We start from the raw sequence: 14,704 nt of genomic DNA, 5'->3' as shown, positions 1-14,704 counted from the left end.
TTCCATTCCAGACCTATCATTAAAAATAGTGTTTTTTAACAGTTTCAAATAGAAGTTAATTGACAGCATCCTAACCTAACACTACCTCCTTGGTTAATTGAACTCGTTGTGATATGAAGAGTTTTTATCTGATAGTTGGAACGATGACTTATGTATGAAGCCGCTTCCACTCGATATTAGTTCTTTCTAGAGAATAATCTTTCTGTGTCCGTGCTGTATGGTCTGAATTTGACTTACGACTGCGCAGTGCTTTCTGCAAGATACATTTGTAGTAAGGATTCCACCCAACAGTCCAACATCGAAGAGGTTTTCGTATGGAACACCTCACTTGTGTATTTACCTCAATCAAACCTTACATTTGGACCAAATGATTTTCCTCTCCCACGACTGTAGAGATTACGTAACCGGAACGGACCCGGATTTTTATCCAAGGACAGAATTACTCTGTAACATTCTCCCAAATTACTTCATGGATCTTTTGCTGACGCTACAACAACCAATGGTGATGTGAGCTGTTTGTGTTATACAGCTATCCTAATTTGGCGCTCTTCTAGAACATTTTTAGTTAGGTCCTTTCTATCAAAAGTGTAGAGGTATCTTCAGAACTGAAGATGTCTTGGTTTAAATTAGTGTTTCCATTATAATGCGTTTATCGACCGCATTGGAGCCTGTGATCTGAAGTTATGGATACCGCATTGAACCTGCGATCTTTCCTTGGAGCTTCATCAAATACCCCAAAGAGTTCTAATAGTATCTATATGGACCACGAGGAGCTCAGTCAAAAAAAGGTTTCAGCGATACATTATTATTAATTGGAATACTTTGGTTTCCGCCTAAAACCCATGCAGCTGGCAGCCAACGTGGCATGTATGAAATACGCCGTTTGTTGAAAACTTTCAAAACACATGCCACGATCAACACACGATCAGCTTGGCAACGCCCAATGGGCCAAAACTAATCATTTACATCAGCTCAGCAAGCTGAAAACACCCTACAGCGTATAGTTTAAGGAGTCTATACATATATACAGTATATGTAAGCAAGTTTTTGGCAGACGGAAAATGTAAAATAAAAAAATACATGAAAAAGGGCTGACAGCGTTGTAAAAGGATATGCACATATTTACATGCCAGCTTGCAAGGCGAGCAACGCTTCAAGGGTCCTTAATTTTCCAGCACAGCGCACCGAGCAACGCGGCGAACAAACAGCGGCAGTTGGCCGCTGCTTTTGTGACACGTGATTAGAGCAGTATGCTCAACCGCACTGGCCGGTGATGCGGCCCAGTTTCGTCCACCCTGCAAGTTGTCGCTGGCCTTAGAGCGCGCATTCACGCGTGCGATGTTGTAAGTGCATTTTTCATTATCCTTCGGCAATATTATTCGGCTACGAAGCGTGTAAACAGCCAAACGGGGTGCTTTTACATGCCTTACAATACATTTGAGAGCGTGTACGTGTACATATGTATGTATTACCTCTCTAAGTAGCGCCCTGCTTGTAAGGGCCTTACACAATCGGCTGACTTTTCAGGTTTCAACGATTTGGTTTACATATTTTGCTACTTACATGTGTGTGTAAGTAAACACAGAAGCAAAAATTGTTTTTTTTTATGTTTTTTTTTTTGTTTTTTGTTTTCGACATATTTGCATAAGTTAAGGGTGGATTAGAAGTGACTGCGTTTGGCCATTTGGATTTCTTCCACAGATTATAAGTTTTTGCATGAGCGGCTGTGTTTTGAAAACTAGGTTCCAGCTGGCTTGGCTTTAAATCCTTTGTTATAACCCTAATAATTCTATTCTACTGTGGCGAAACCCCTTTGTCTTTTTAATGTTTATGGAAAATAAATAACCCAAGTTTCTAGTGAGTCACTTCATATAGCTGAAGTTGCAAGACGTGTGATTGCGCTTTGTATTTCAGTGCTTCATTCAGCTATAACTTCTGAAAATCCTGCAAACCTAGTATTAAGTTCTACAGGGTTTGTCCAGAAAGTAATAGAACTGGATTCGGTAGAGGGCGTTCCTAGCTAACGAACGAGCGGCTGGTTAGTTGTCTCCGAGCACCTGGGGAGTCAGGACAAACATTTTCGCGCGACGTGTTTCTGTGAGTGGTGTAAGCCGAAAATGAAGCGTTCGTTAGAGCAGAGGTTTGCGATTAAAATCTGTGTAAAACTCAGTAAATCTGCGGCAGAGACATTTGATATGATCAAGCAGGCTTACCCAGATGTTGCTTTAGCAAGAAGTGGTGCCAACGATGGCACCAAGTCTATTTGGAGGGCCGGGAAGAGGTCGCTGATGAAGACCGTGCTGGGAGACCTGCGACTTAGAAGAACACCGACAGTGTGACTCGTGCGCGCAAAGTTTTGAGCTCAGACCGTCTACTAAGTATTCGTTTAATTGCCCAGATGTTAAATTTATCAAAATATGTGGTTCTTGACATTGTGACGGAGCACTTGAACATGCGCAAGGTGTGCGCGAAGATGGTCCCAAAAGTGCTCACTGACGAACAGAAATTGTGTCTAGTGGAAGGGTGCCAAAAAATTTGAACATGTTTGAAAGTGACCCCAAATTTTTTAATAACGTAATCCTATAGGCCAGATGTGCCTCCCCGGACTTTTTTATTTCCTTGATTTCGACTCAGTCCTATTACTTTCCGGACAAACCCTCTAATTGATTATTTTGTTCGGTAGCTACATCTATGCTATAGTGGTCCAATCTGAGCAATATGTTTGGAATTCGGAGTCGGTCCATATAAGGACCTGATTTTGATCGTTCAGTTTGTAAGACAGCGTGTGAAAAGTTTTACATCGATTTCGGAAAAACAGAAAGTACAGACAGACGGAGCGGCAGACAGACCTTACAGGATCTCCTACATTCCCTTCAGGGTGTTACAAATTTCGTGGCACACTTAATATCAAAATCGAACGCAAAGCGGCGTTGGAATGCACCCAACCTGATCCAAATACTGAAAAGTATTGTTGAATTTCAAAGCGAGTTGGATAGCAAGTATATTATCGACTAACCGGACGCAATAATAACAGTTGTGCGTATGTACATTACTTTTATAAGCATATACGATCGTCACATCGCTTCCGGTATAGTTTTCTGTCGATGTGAATGTCTCACTCATATGGTCGATTTTTTCCTGACCTACACTACAGCGACTCAAGTTTCTGTTTAACATCTTTTGTTGTGTTCCCCTCAGTACACATGTAAGCGATAGTACGAAGTACGAAGGAAGCCGAAACGCGGCTAAGTTTTGCTTTACTTGCAACATTTGTCACGTAACAGAGTCTTAAGTATGTATTCAACTCGATGAATGTGGGAAACACTTCAAGGAACCATGAACTCGTGGATTTTCTCAGCCGTACACGTATACTCGGATAAAGGACGACCAAATACATGGGCTTATTGATTTTAAATACATACAAATTATGCGAGTGGAAGAAAGTGAATACTACTTTATTAGCTGGAGATTGCAAATTCTCAGTCTGTGGATTTTGCCAAATGCTGTAGTCTAGTTGGAAAGCCAAAGTCGCTGTAATGCCAAGCTAACTTATACAGTTATATTCCAATTGTCGCAATTTGAGGCTTCCAATTTATAATACGATCTAATACTAAGATCCCGATTAGTTAGAGGCAGCACGAATCCTTAGGGTGGTCTGAAGCACCCCCTATACTACACTGCACCCTCAACCGTCTCATATACAGCGGGTCACAAATTGGCTGAGCACTTGTTTTACCAACAACATCGTCTGAATTGGTTTGTTGTTTAATGGTAGTGCGGTTGTGGGTGCGAGACGTCGCCTTGCTGTCTGCAAAAATCATAAAACTCGGCGTAATATGAGTACATACTTACATACATACTTACGCGTAACTTGACAGGCAGCTGCATAGTGCGGAAACGGATGTGTTGAGTATGCCACACAAACACATACATACAAATACATATTTGTACTTGCATTTGGCGTTTGCTTGCGAAATTGGCGCGTGGTGGTTGATACTTTGATTCCACACATATACATACATAAATCATGTCTGTAAATCGCATCGAAGCGAATCAATTGAACTAATCGCAGTTCGGCGCCTCGAGTGGCAACGCGTCAGTCCGTCACCGCGCTTGGGTAATTTGTCGCAGCTGTTTCACTGTGCGCTACCGCTGTCGTTATCGACAATGCCATTCGTTTTTGATCGTGTTAATTGCATTGCAGTAATTGTGCAATGTTTTGCCTTTATCCATCTATGCGCGCATGCGCGTACATTTAATTCAGATCTTTTGTCACTTTGCACAACATTTTCTTTTCAAAATGTAACAATTTTTTCTTATTTCTGTTATTACCATTCTGCTTGCTATGTACTTACGTTGATTGTAGCCCAGACACCCTCTTTTTTGAGCGAAGTGATTGCGTTGCGTAAAACCGAATCACAAACGTATAAACAAGCAAACACATATAGTACATACTTATGTATGTACATGTACATACATATATGATATGTATGTGTGTATGTGCAGTCAATCCATGGAAGGAAAAGGTTTTGCTGACATTGTGCCACCGCCGCCGCCTCCAACACATGCGCCGGATGTAAGCTAAACGCAGACAATAAAAGGGCTTTCCAACCCTTAAGGGGGTGTCTACCCTCTAGTTTCAACTATGCATTGATATGATAATGCAAACATCCATTCATATGTGTGGCTTTACTTCTTGCATCCACGCTGCTGCTATACTTCCACTAGCTATGCCAACATGCGACCACCGTCGATCAGTGCTGTGTGCGGGCAAAAGTTATGTACATATGTCTTGTTCTAAACATGTAATACTAAAAGTGTATGCTAGCAGCACGAAGTATTTGTTTGTGCTCACTATAAAGCGGTTGACGACCTCTCTTTCGACCATTCTTTCGCTTTTCGTTATCGTGCGTGAAGTAGGGCGGAAGTTTTTGGCTTGCACGAAACTCCCCTTTTCTATACGAATACCTGCCGCAACGTCGGATAGCTCTCTTGAAGCCGACGCGTACGTCGCTGTCCTTGCTGAAATAGCGACCGCAGCAAGTGAGTACTCTGGGGCTTCTCACACAAATGAACATCACCAAAAGAAAAAAAACAATGTTTAAGCAAAAATTTTAGATAAAATGTACGGTGGGACCATATTTATAAATTTCTTCGAGATTTCAGCAGTCCTATTGGATATTTCTATATGTACATTTACTTAGGACGCGCATACAAATACATATATTCTGAAGTCTACTTTGAGTAAAACGGAAGTCGAAAGCTTCAACAGCAAGCAGCAGCAGTTTCAAACACATACATATGTATGTATGTATATGTATGTACATACATACATACATTAGTAAAAGTTGAGAGCGTTGAGAAGATATACAACAACTATAAGTCTACCGGCCTTTTTCTGCATTGCACGGCATATTTGCGGAGACATCGCAGCTCTTCACTTTAGGAAATATTTCCAATTTTAAAAGTGTTTAAGTAATTCAAAATGAAAACTCATAATTGTTAAAGTAACGGGAGTCATTGCTACATATTGTGTTGAAACTTTTTTTGAATATTTAGGAATATAAACTCCTAAACAAAAGTGTAAGTAGGTATGTATGCACAAATGGATATGACTGTATCTATTTATGTTTAGTACACTTCTAAATTCATACATATGTACATATGTATGTACATATGCATATATGTATGTATGCACTGTTTTTAGTGTAGCTGGCGCGTTTGACCCGTATTTATAGTTTCTACACAACTACCGGCGTGAACTATTTCCAGACACGGTTGCTGCGCTCATCGCTGCGTCCGCCATTTTAAACTCGGAACAGGTAAAACACCAAAAGCATAAGATCAGCGAGTATAGGCAGAGAGCGTTGACTAGACGATGGTTGTAGAGTTATATTCACATACATAAATATACATATATGTACATATATAATATAACTTGGAAAAGTGTAATTTTCGCTATGGAGAATAATAATAACGAAGTCATAGAAAAATCCGGCAACACAAAAGCGCAAAGCGGCATTTTTGGCGTCACTGTCGACTCCGCTGCTTGGCGTGCTCGTTGGCTGGCGCTGCGCTGCCGACGCTTTGCGTTCGTTTGTGAATTCGTAGCTTCGATTCTCACATCTATGAAGTTCGTTCTTCACTTGAATTCGTGCGCTCGCCGTAAACACATCAATTCTCGGGTGAAATTGTCGTCTTTATTGTGCAAAAAGAATTAGAAAAAAAATCTTAAACCATTAACATAGTATACATAAAAGGTAGAGAACGAAGAAAAGATATTTTAATAGTCATAAAACAAATTAAAACGGTTAGTGGAGCGAAGTAGCGTACAAATAAAAAGTTAAAAATATATAAGAAATGCAAAAAGTATTTGTTGGTTACACGACACGACTACAAATTAATTACGCCAAAATTCGCATATATGTATAATAACGATATATGTATATATATGTACATACATATATATTTTTTTGGGTAGAGAAAATTTTTTGGAAAAGCACTACAGGGGACAGTGGAAATTCAATAAATAAACCAAGTAGTGTGTGTGTGTTTGTGTATATAGCGTAATATCAGATACATTTATCTGTTGAAATGCACAAAAATTGTCTATATTAATGCTTTTAATTAATTGAACGCGTGTGAGCAAAGTTCATTAAACTCCATTGTTGCGTCGTTAAATTGGAAAAGTCGAAGGAAAACCAAGATCGTAACATGCAAAGGAAAAGGGTGCAGCAATAAAAGCAACAAAAATCAACCGGACAATAGACGACTGACACGAATATACGAACAAGCAAAGCTGGCGTCTGTGAATATATCGATTGGTTGCGTCGAAAGTCACAATTGCGCAGGGCAGAGGAGAAGAGTTTTTGTGTTCAGGTGGAGTAAAAATATTAAAAAAAAAGGAACGCAACGCGGTAGCCCTTCGGGTGCGGATGAAACAGCTTGTACAGCAGCGGAAGTGATTTGATGAAAGATGGACGAATGGCATAGTCGACAAATTAAACATTTTTAGTGCAAACATATGTATTTGATTTAATTAATACGAATTTACGAAGACACAAGCATGAAAAGTAAATTGTATTTACATACACATATTTACATTGCAATGTTGAACTACAAAAAGAAAAGTATCTCATAGGAACAGAAAAGTGACGGCAATAGCGACATGAAATAGCGTGCAAGTGTTCATACATATTTGTGTGTGTGTGTGCGTAGAAGCGCTTTTTTATCCAAGTCAAAAGAACTGGAAAGACGGCATTATACAATTTGTTGAATTCTATTCAATTTAGTTATTCTCTGAAATTAGTTTCGTATCTAATATGTATATATAAGTTTTAAGTGAGTTTCCGCTCATGTTATTATACCAAAATTATCTACTTTCCAGAAGCAACAAAAACGAGTAGAATTCTTAAACATCGTGCAAAATCAAACGAAAAATACATCCAGGAAAAGTGTATATATCGAGCAGTAGCGGAAAATTTATATAAAAAATTACAGAAAAAGTTAGCGGCAAGCAAAAACTAACACATACAAAGAAAATCGATAAATCGATTAGCTTAGCAGCTCTCTCCCGAATTTCACACACGCTTCAATTAAAACGCCATCTTCAGCGTTGCCAACGACTTTTTAGCAGTCAACGTTGACATAAGAGACGCAGCCGTCATCGTCGAGACAGCGCAGCATTAAAGTAAAAGAACAAATTTACGCAAGAGCGAAGTTGTGAAAAAGCATCAAAATTATTGCCGCAACGAGGAAAACACACGCCAACGCAAGTGAGTATTAAAAAAAGTCAAGCGCATGACTACATAATTGTAAGCTAGTTTGTACATATGTACAATGAAATCGCTGACTTATAGTGGAGCACCACTGTCAACGCCATCGTTTCCGCGTATGCATACATGTATATGTACATATTACGGGTAAAATGTGCATATATTGTCTATTCTCTTTCTGTCTGTAGTTTTATTTCATTCTTTCATGCGTCGGCGCATCAGTGCAAAATAAAATTAAAATAAGTTCTTTGTATGTATTTACATTTCGTGTATTTTGTTCTAACACCATCGACTTTGATCGTGCTTTTAGCTATGGCGAAGTCCCCACCCAGTGTAGTGAAACACAATAAAATTGCCTTGTGTTTATCGTTAGAGTTTTGAAACAAATAAAACTAGCCGGTATGCCTTTAAAATATATATTTATATGCATGTATGTCTAGGCGCGGCTACTACTTAATGCTACCTTATTATTAATTTTTTTATGAATAAGTATTTAAAAGCTCTTTTAATATTTGATCACACACTTGAAAGATATTCAAGTAGTATACGTGTTTAAGCATCGGACTTTATGACTAAAATAAACGTGTGCAAATAAATACATTACATTGTATGCATAGAGAAAGATTTATTGTAAATATATTATGCATATGCACCTATGGATATTGAGCGAAAATAACGTTCGTTTTTATTATTTTCAATTATTGTACTCATACACATTCATATCTGTAATTAACACAATCTCCATACATAGTATAAGAAATAACTAAATTACGATTTCCTCGGGCGAGTCTAAAATTTTGTTTTTGAAGGGCATACATACATATGTATGTATTATGTATGTATATTTATTAATTATCTATTGGAACCGAAAGAAATTGGATATAGTAACACATGACACTCGTTGAATTACAGGAATATATGACAATGAGTTTGAATGCATATCCTAAATAAAAAAAAAACAAGTTCTCTGTGATTAAGTTGCGAGGTAATACTTGAATCATCGTTCAATTTGTTATAAACTTATACAAAAATACATATGTATGTAAACTTATAATTTATGTCCCAATAATCATTATATATAGTATGCATAAAATCTTATTTCTTACTCTAAATTTGAATACTTTATTTTCTTCCTTCCATGTGTTCTAAACAACAATCATTTGCTATATCCACGTCCGCTTATAACCGTTTCACTCATCCCTCTGCGCCATCGCCTGTTACTTAGTGGACTTTATGATGGCGAATGCCGGTGCTGCAGGCACAGTAGACGCTCAGGCCCAGCTAATGGCTCAAACCGCCGCCAATCCGGCCGCTGCCGCAGCCGCTCTAGCCGCTTCGAATGCTTCACCTGCGCAGACTGCTGCCGCTGCTGCAGCCGCACAACTGCAACAGCAGCAGCAGGTGCAGCAGGCCATTTTACAGGTGCAGCAACAGCAAACACAACAAGCCGTCGCCGCCGCCGCTGCTGCCGTCACCCAGCAATTGCAACAGCAAACTACCAACGGAAATACGAATACCCAACAGAATGGCAATAATAACGGCTCATCCGAGACACGTACTAATCTCATTGTAAACTATTTGCCACAAACAATGACCGAAGATGAGATACGTTCACTATTCTCCAGTGTAGGTGAAATTGAGTCTGTAAAATTGATACGTGACAAATCACAAGCTTTTATGGATCCACTAAATCCGCAAGGACCAAATAAGGGTCAAAGTTTGGGGTATGGCTTTGTCAACTATGTACGCGCACAAGATGCCGAACAGGCTGTTAACGTATTGAACGGGCTGCGTTTACAGAATAAAACCATCAAGGTGTCATTCGCACGCCCCTCATCGGACGCCATTAAGGGTGCGAATCTATATGTGTCGGGACTGCCGAAGAATATGACACAGCAAGAGTTGGAGGCAATTTTCGCACCATTCGGAGCTATAATCACATCACGCATACTACAAAATGCCGGCAATGATTCACAGACCAAAGGTGTCGGTTTCATACGTTTCGATAAGCGCGAGGAAGCAACACGTGCCATTATTGCACTGAACGGAACCACACCACCGGATTGTACCGATCCGATTGTGGTGAAATTCTCAAATACACCGGGTAGCACTAGCAAGATAATGCAACCACAATTGCCAGCATTCCTCAATCCACAGTTGGTGCGGCGCATCGGCGGCGCTATGCATACGCCGGTCAACAAAGGCTTGGCACGTTTCTCCCCCATGGCCGGCGATATGCTCGATGTTATGCTGCCAAATGGTTTGGGTGCGACAGCGGCCGCTGCTAGTGCATTAGCTAGTGGTCCGGGCGGTGCTTATCCCATTTTTATTTACAATTTGGCACCCGAAACTGAAGAGGCATCACTGTGGCAGCTATTCGGTCCATTCGGCGCAGTGCAATCGGTTAAAATTGTTAAGGATCAAACCACAAATCAATGCAAAGGCTACGGCTTCGTGTCGATGACCAATTATGATGAAGCGGCAATGGCAATTCGTGCACTAAACGGTTATACACTGGGCAATCGGGTGCTACAAGTTAGCTTCAAGACCAACAAATCAAAGTAAATTATCTTTCCAGCGAAAAATCTACAGTAGTAACAGCTAACTGCAACAATAGTGGTAGTACACAATAACATCAACTGTAACAATAACACACGCATACACAATGAAAACAACAATAACAGCAATAATAACAATGTAGCGGAAATACAGTAGTAACAGCAGCAACATATTGCGGACGGACAAAAACTGTAAATCGGTGAATGGGGAGCCGAGCTGCAACCCGACCGCAGGCAAGTTAGTGGAAATGCGCGGGTTGGCTTTGTTTAAAATTGGTAAAAGTGTGTGATGTGCAAGGCGTGTTGTGGGGAGGATGAGTTTGCTCTTCCTCCCCCCAACATTCGCAACGCACGCCAACCTCGTATATTCCATTTTTTATTTATATTTTTTATATTAAGCATATGTTAAAGAAAGTCCAACTTGAAGCTATACGAAGCTGGAAATTAAATTAATTAATTAACTTTTGAAAGTGAGGTTAATTAATTTAATTTGTTACACTGTAAATTCTAACACAAAATTACAAGCGCGGAGTAGTAGATATGTGCAGAGAAATATTGACAACAAGAAATTTGTGTTGTAGCAAAATTTTGCGGTTACAAGGCACTTATAAAAGGGATGTAACTATTCAGTATATCTGTAGCGTAGTGAAAATATGAAAACAAAAAAGAGCAAAGAGAAATCATTTGAATATATTTTTCCTTATCAGCTTCCACCCACAGTGGCTTTGCGAAAAGCAAATGGACGCACATAAATGCTTAAAATGGCGCGCCAAATGCCGCTAGCAACCACCCGTAGTGCGCGCAAGCAAGCGGCAAGCTTCCCACGCGCCTCAAATAATTGGGGTGGTTACGGCAGGCACTTCAAATCAGTCCTAGTGTAACGGCTGGCAGCACAGCACATGTGTGTCTGTTTGTTAGTCACCTGAATTTCACAATGCCAAAGCAGTGAAGGAAAAATATATTTCACAGTACATTTGTATGTACATATGTGTATGTTTGCATTTGAAATACATATTTGCAAATTTTGGCAATTTCAATCAATGTTCTGCGAGTGTTGGCTTAATTTAGAAAAATTGGCCTGTTTGGTAATCAAATTGGCAAGCAAAATCTGAAAATTATTACTCGAAAGTTTGGGCTATTTTTAAATTAACCAACAGCTGCAACTCGTGGCTGTATACTTGCATGTGTGCGTGAACACGAATACACTTATATTTATTAAATCTCAGCAAAAATATAAACGAATCAGCTAGCTGCGCCACACATTCAAAAATTAAAGACAAAAAAGTCATTTTATATTTTCACTACTCTAGTCTGAAATAAACTAGAAAAAATGCAAAGAAAAATTATGAAAACGAAAGTTTTGCAAAATTAAGGCTCAAAACAATATTTCTGCATCCTCTAGAATTTCTTAACTCGATGTAATATTTGTTAATATCCCTATAAACAAAAGCCAAAACGTATGTGTGAAAAAAAATGAATGAGTACCCGTTTACAAATTGAAATCGAACAAAGAGATCAACGCACGATTTTCCAAATTAAAAACCGTTTCGAACATTTCGAAAACTATAGTTGTATGAAAACTACTGCTGCACAAGTATATCACAAAACCGTTTAGCTCAATGAGCGCCAATTAGGCAGTAACTAAAAAGAATTAGTGAACAGTTCTTTTAAAAATACACTAATAATTAAGAAATAAAGGCAAACAAAAATCTTCCAAAACAACCTTGGCCTGCCGGCAGCAATAAAAGTATTTCAAATTTCATTTGCAATTTTAAAAGTTGAAAAAGTTGACAATTTTTATACGTTTTCTAACTCAAAATATGCGTTATAAGCAAATGATAAATTTAAATGCAATCAAATGTGCAGCAAGCGCTCGAAAGAAAGGCTTGAAGAAAGACGAGTGCGTACGCAGGTTTTAAAGTAAAGCATAACTATAATACAACAATTAATTGAATGTTTAAACACAACTCTATTTGGGTATAAAAGCGCATAATAAAAATGATTTTCATTTATAAGGTTAGCGAAACGAAAAAAAAATTCTTAAAACAATTGATAAAGTTAATGAGTTTTGTGGCATTCAAGAGTGAAAAACCAGAAAAGTAGGAGCGATGACATGTAATTTAAATTAAATAAAAAATAAACTAAAATTTTAAAAATTATTTAACGAACTAGCAAAACAAAACAAAAATAGTAAATAAAATAATATATGAGTAATAACCTTAGAGACTATAGTAAAAGCAACGTCAAGGAGGCTGCTACAGTATTAAATAGCAAAAGTTTAAATTTAAATAATTAAAAAAATATAACTAAGAAAATAAACAAAAGTTGGGTGTAAGTTCATAAAAATATACATATGTATGTAACTAGAAAATAAAGGGGCAAAGCCTGCGTGCGCAAATGCAAATTTATAGAAAAAGTAGGTCTTTTGAATTTTAAATGAGCTAAACAACTATAACGAGACAGTATCGAATGAGCAACAATAATTATTAAATAAACATTGCGCCTCCAGAAGGCTAAATTTAAATTAATTAAATAATATATCCAATATCATAAATAACTATCCACACTCGAAAGTTAATATAAATTTTAAAATAATATAAAAACTTACATAACATATTAAACATAAAAAATTTATTTAAATTTAATTAAACATTAATTGATTGAAAGGTTGCTTGCAGATCCCTTTTGCATATTGACGGGAAAAACGCACAGCTTGTTGTGTATTTTGGTGGCGAAAAGTACGAACAGAGTGTTGTTGTTTTTAGGCACTACTTTTACACCTTTTGCGCTTTAATTCATGCTAATAGTGCGCTGAATTAGTAAACAACTTAAAATAACAGTACAATATTCACATGATATAACTTCATTCTTTCAAAATAAAAAATATTATATAAAATATTTTTAACAACTAAACAATTAGTTTAAAACGAGCTTTTAAAGAGTCAAAGGGAATAGCCTAACACCGTTTTAGTGCGCTCAATTCAAAAAAATATGTATTACTAGTTATTTTCAACAGCAGAAAGCGGCGCATCCTTAATACGGTTAGAGCGTTTTTCTTCTTTTTCGTCACCACCTACGCACAAAGCGCATAACATGAATGTTCAATAATTTGTTTGAGACAAAATTACAATGTGAAGCACAAAACACCCGAAATACAAATAAACTATACATACATAATTCAGTGTGAAATGTTTTAAGCTTTAGGCTGCGTACATATATACACACACATATATATTATTGACACATATACACATGCATCAACATTCGTATAATGTTTAAAAAAATCAATTTGTTTATTTTTAAACGTAATTTGGTTTGTTTACAATCAATGGTTGCAGGTATTTGTTTGAGGAGCAGTTTTGATTTGTTGAAATATATTTAATAGACATTTGTTACAATTACGATTTTGTGTTGTTTGTGCTTCCACGAATAATGCCCCTTTGATTTTGTTCGTTTGTAGTGCAGTACATTGACATCTTGTGTTGATTTCTTTGTTTCAATTTACTTTACTTTGAGTTTTGCGTAAATGCGCTTCAACTGCTACTTGCTACAACCCACATGAGTTCGAAATGTCAAAAATACTATTTTCGAACAATATTTGAATTACTTTTCAAGCGTTTAACCAACATATTTGAAGGTGTTTAAAGTTATTTATTAATATAATTTTTTCGATAAGTTCGATTTCTCAACACGGCTACTACTCTTATGTTTGTTGTTGTTTTTTTTTGTACCCACGCTCGTAAATTATAATTTTGTCAAAAAGAAAAAATGTGTGATCATGTAAAATTGACGCGCGTGTTCTCCCTACTATTTTGTACACATAATTTATATATTTATTCAGTCCATATACAATACATACACACGCATACATATACATAGATATATAAATAGTGAACGTACGTAAGTAATTAAGCAAAATATATTTATATACATATTTATTGCATATTTACACAACTTATATTAATTTATATTTACAAACATATGTATGTATACATATGTATATTTATTTCCAATAATTTTGCTTTCAAATTCAGTTTTAACTCAAACCAAACTAAGCACTGTTTCTCAATAATGTTGAAAAATAGTGTTTATACAGCTTATATACATATGTATATAACATAATTTATTTTTGCATTAATATTAATATTTTATTACACAAAACACCATTAACTATACAAATTTAAACTTACATACATTCATACAATATGTGTACGTGTATGTCTACATATATATTTATATAATTATATTTTTGCAGCTGTTAAGTGGTTTTAGTTTTAAAGTTCACAATTTTTAAATTTCAATTTAGCAAATTAGCTAAAAATTAACTTGATGTGGGTATTCACAGTGTGTGTGTTTGCTCGACACCTTTTG

General features: G+C 37.1%; 2 protein-coding genes across 6 annotated transcripts in view; one reads left to right on the top strand and one right to left on the bottom strand.

The window, feature by feature from the left end:
* Positions 1–14,704, bottom strand: part of LOC120773448 (arginase-1) — a 32,834-nt gene that overhangs the window by 4,114 nt on the left and 14,016 nt on the right. The window lies entirely within an intron of this gene.
* On the top strand, positions 6,166–13,766 carry LOC120773446 (protein elav). 5 transcript variants are annotated; one of them, XM_040102333.1, is made up of 3 exons: positions 6,166–6,260; positions 7,388–7,775; positions 9,001–13,766. In XM_040102333.1, coding segments are annotated over exons 2-3 (1,341 nt in total). In that variant the 5' UTR covers positions 6,166–6,260; positions 7,388–7,774; the 3' UTR covers positions 10,341–13,766. The 5 variants fall into 5 exon arrangements, with proteins under 5 accessions (XP_039958267.1, XP_039958269.1, XP_039958265.1 ...); XM_040102335.1 differs by having other exon boundaries at positions 6,166–6,310; positions 9,034–13,766; XM_040102331.1 differs by having other exon boundaries at positions 6,166–6,310.

Source organism: Bactrocera tryoni, chromosome 4 (genome assembly GCF_016617805.1).
Source record: "Bactrocera tryoni isolate S06 chromosome 4, CSIRO_BtryS06_freeze2, whole genome shotgun sequence".
Classification (NCBI taxonomy): domain Eukaryota; kingdom Metazoa; phylum Arthropoda; class Insecta; order Diptera; family Tephritidae; genus Bactrocera; species Bactrocera tryoni.
The sequence above is the reverse complement of the archived record's forward strand: the minus strand, read 5'-3'. Positions and strand labels throughout refer to the sequence as shown.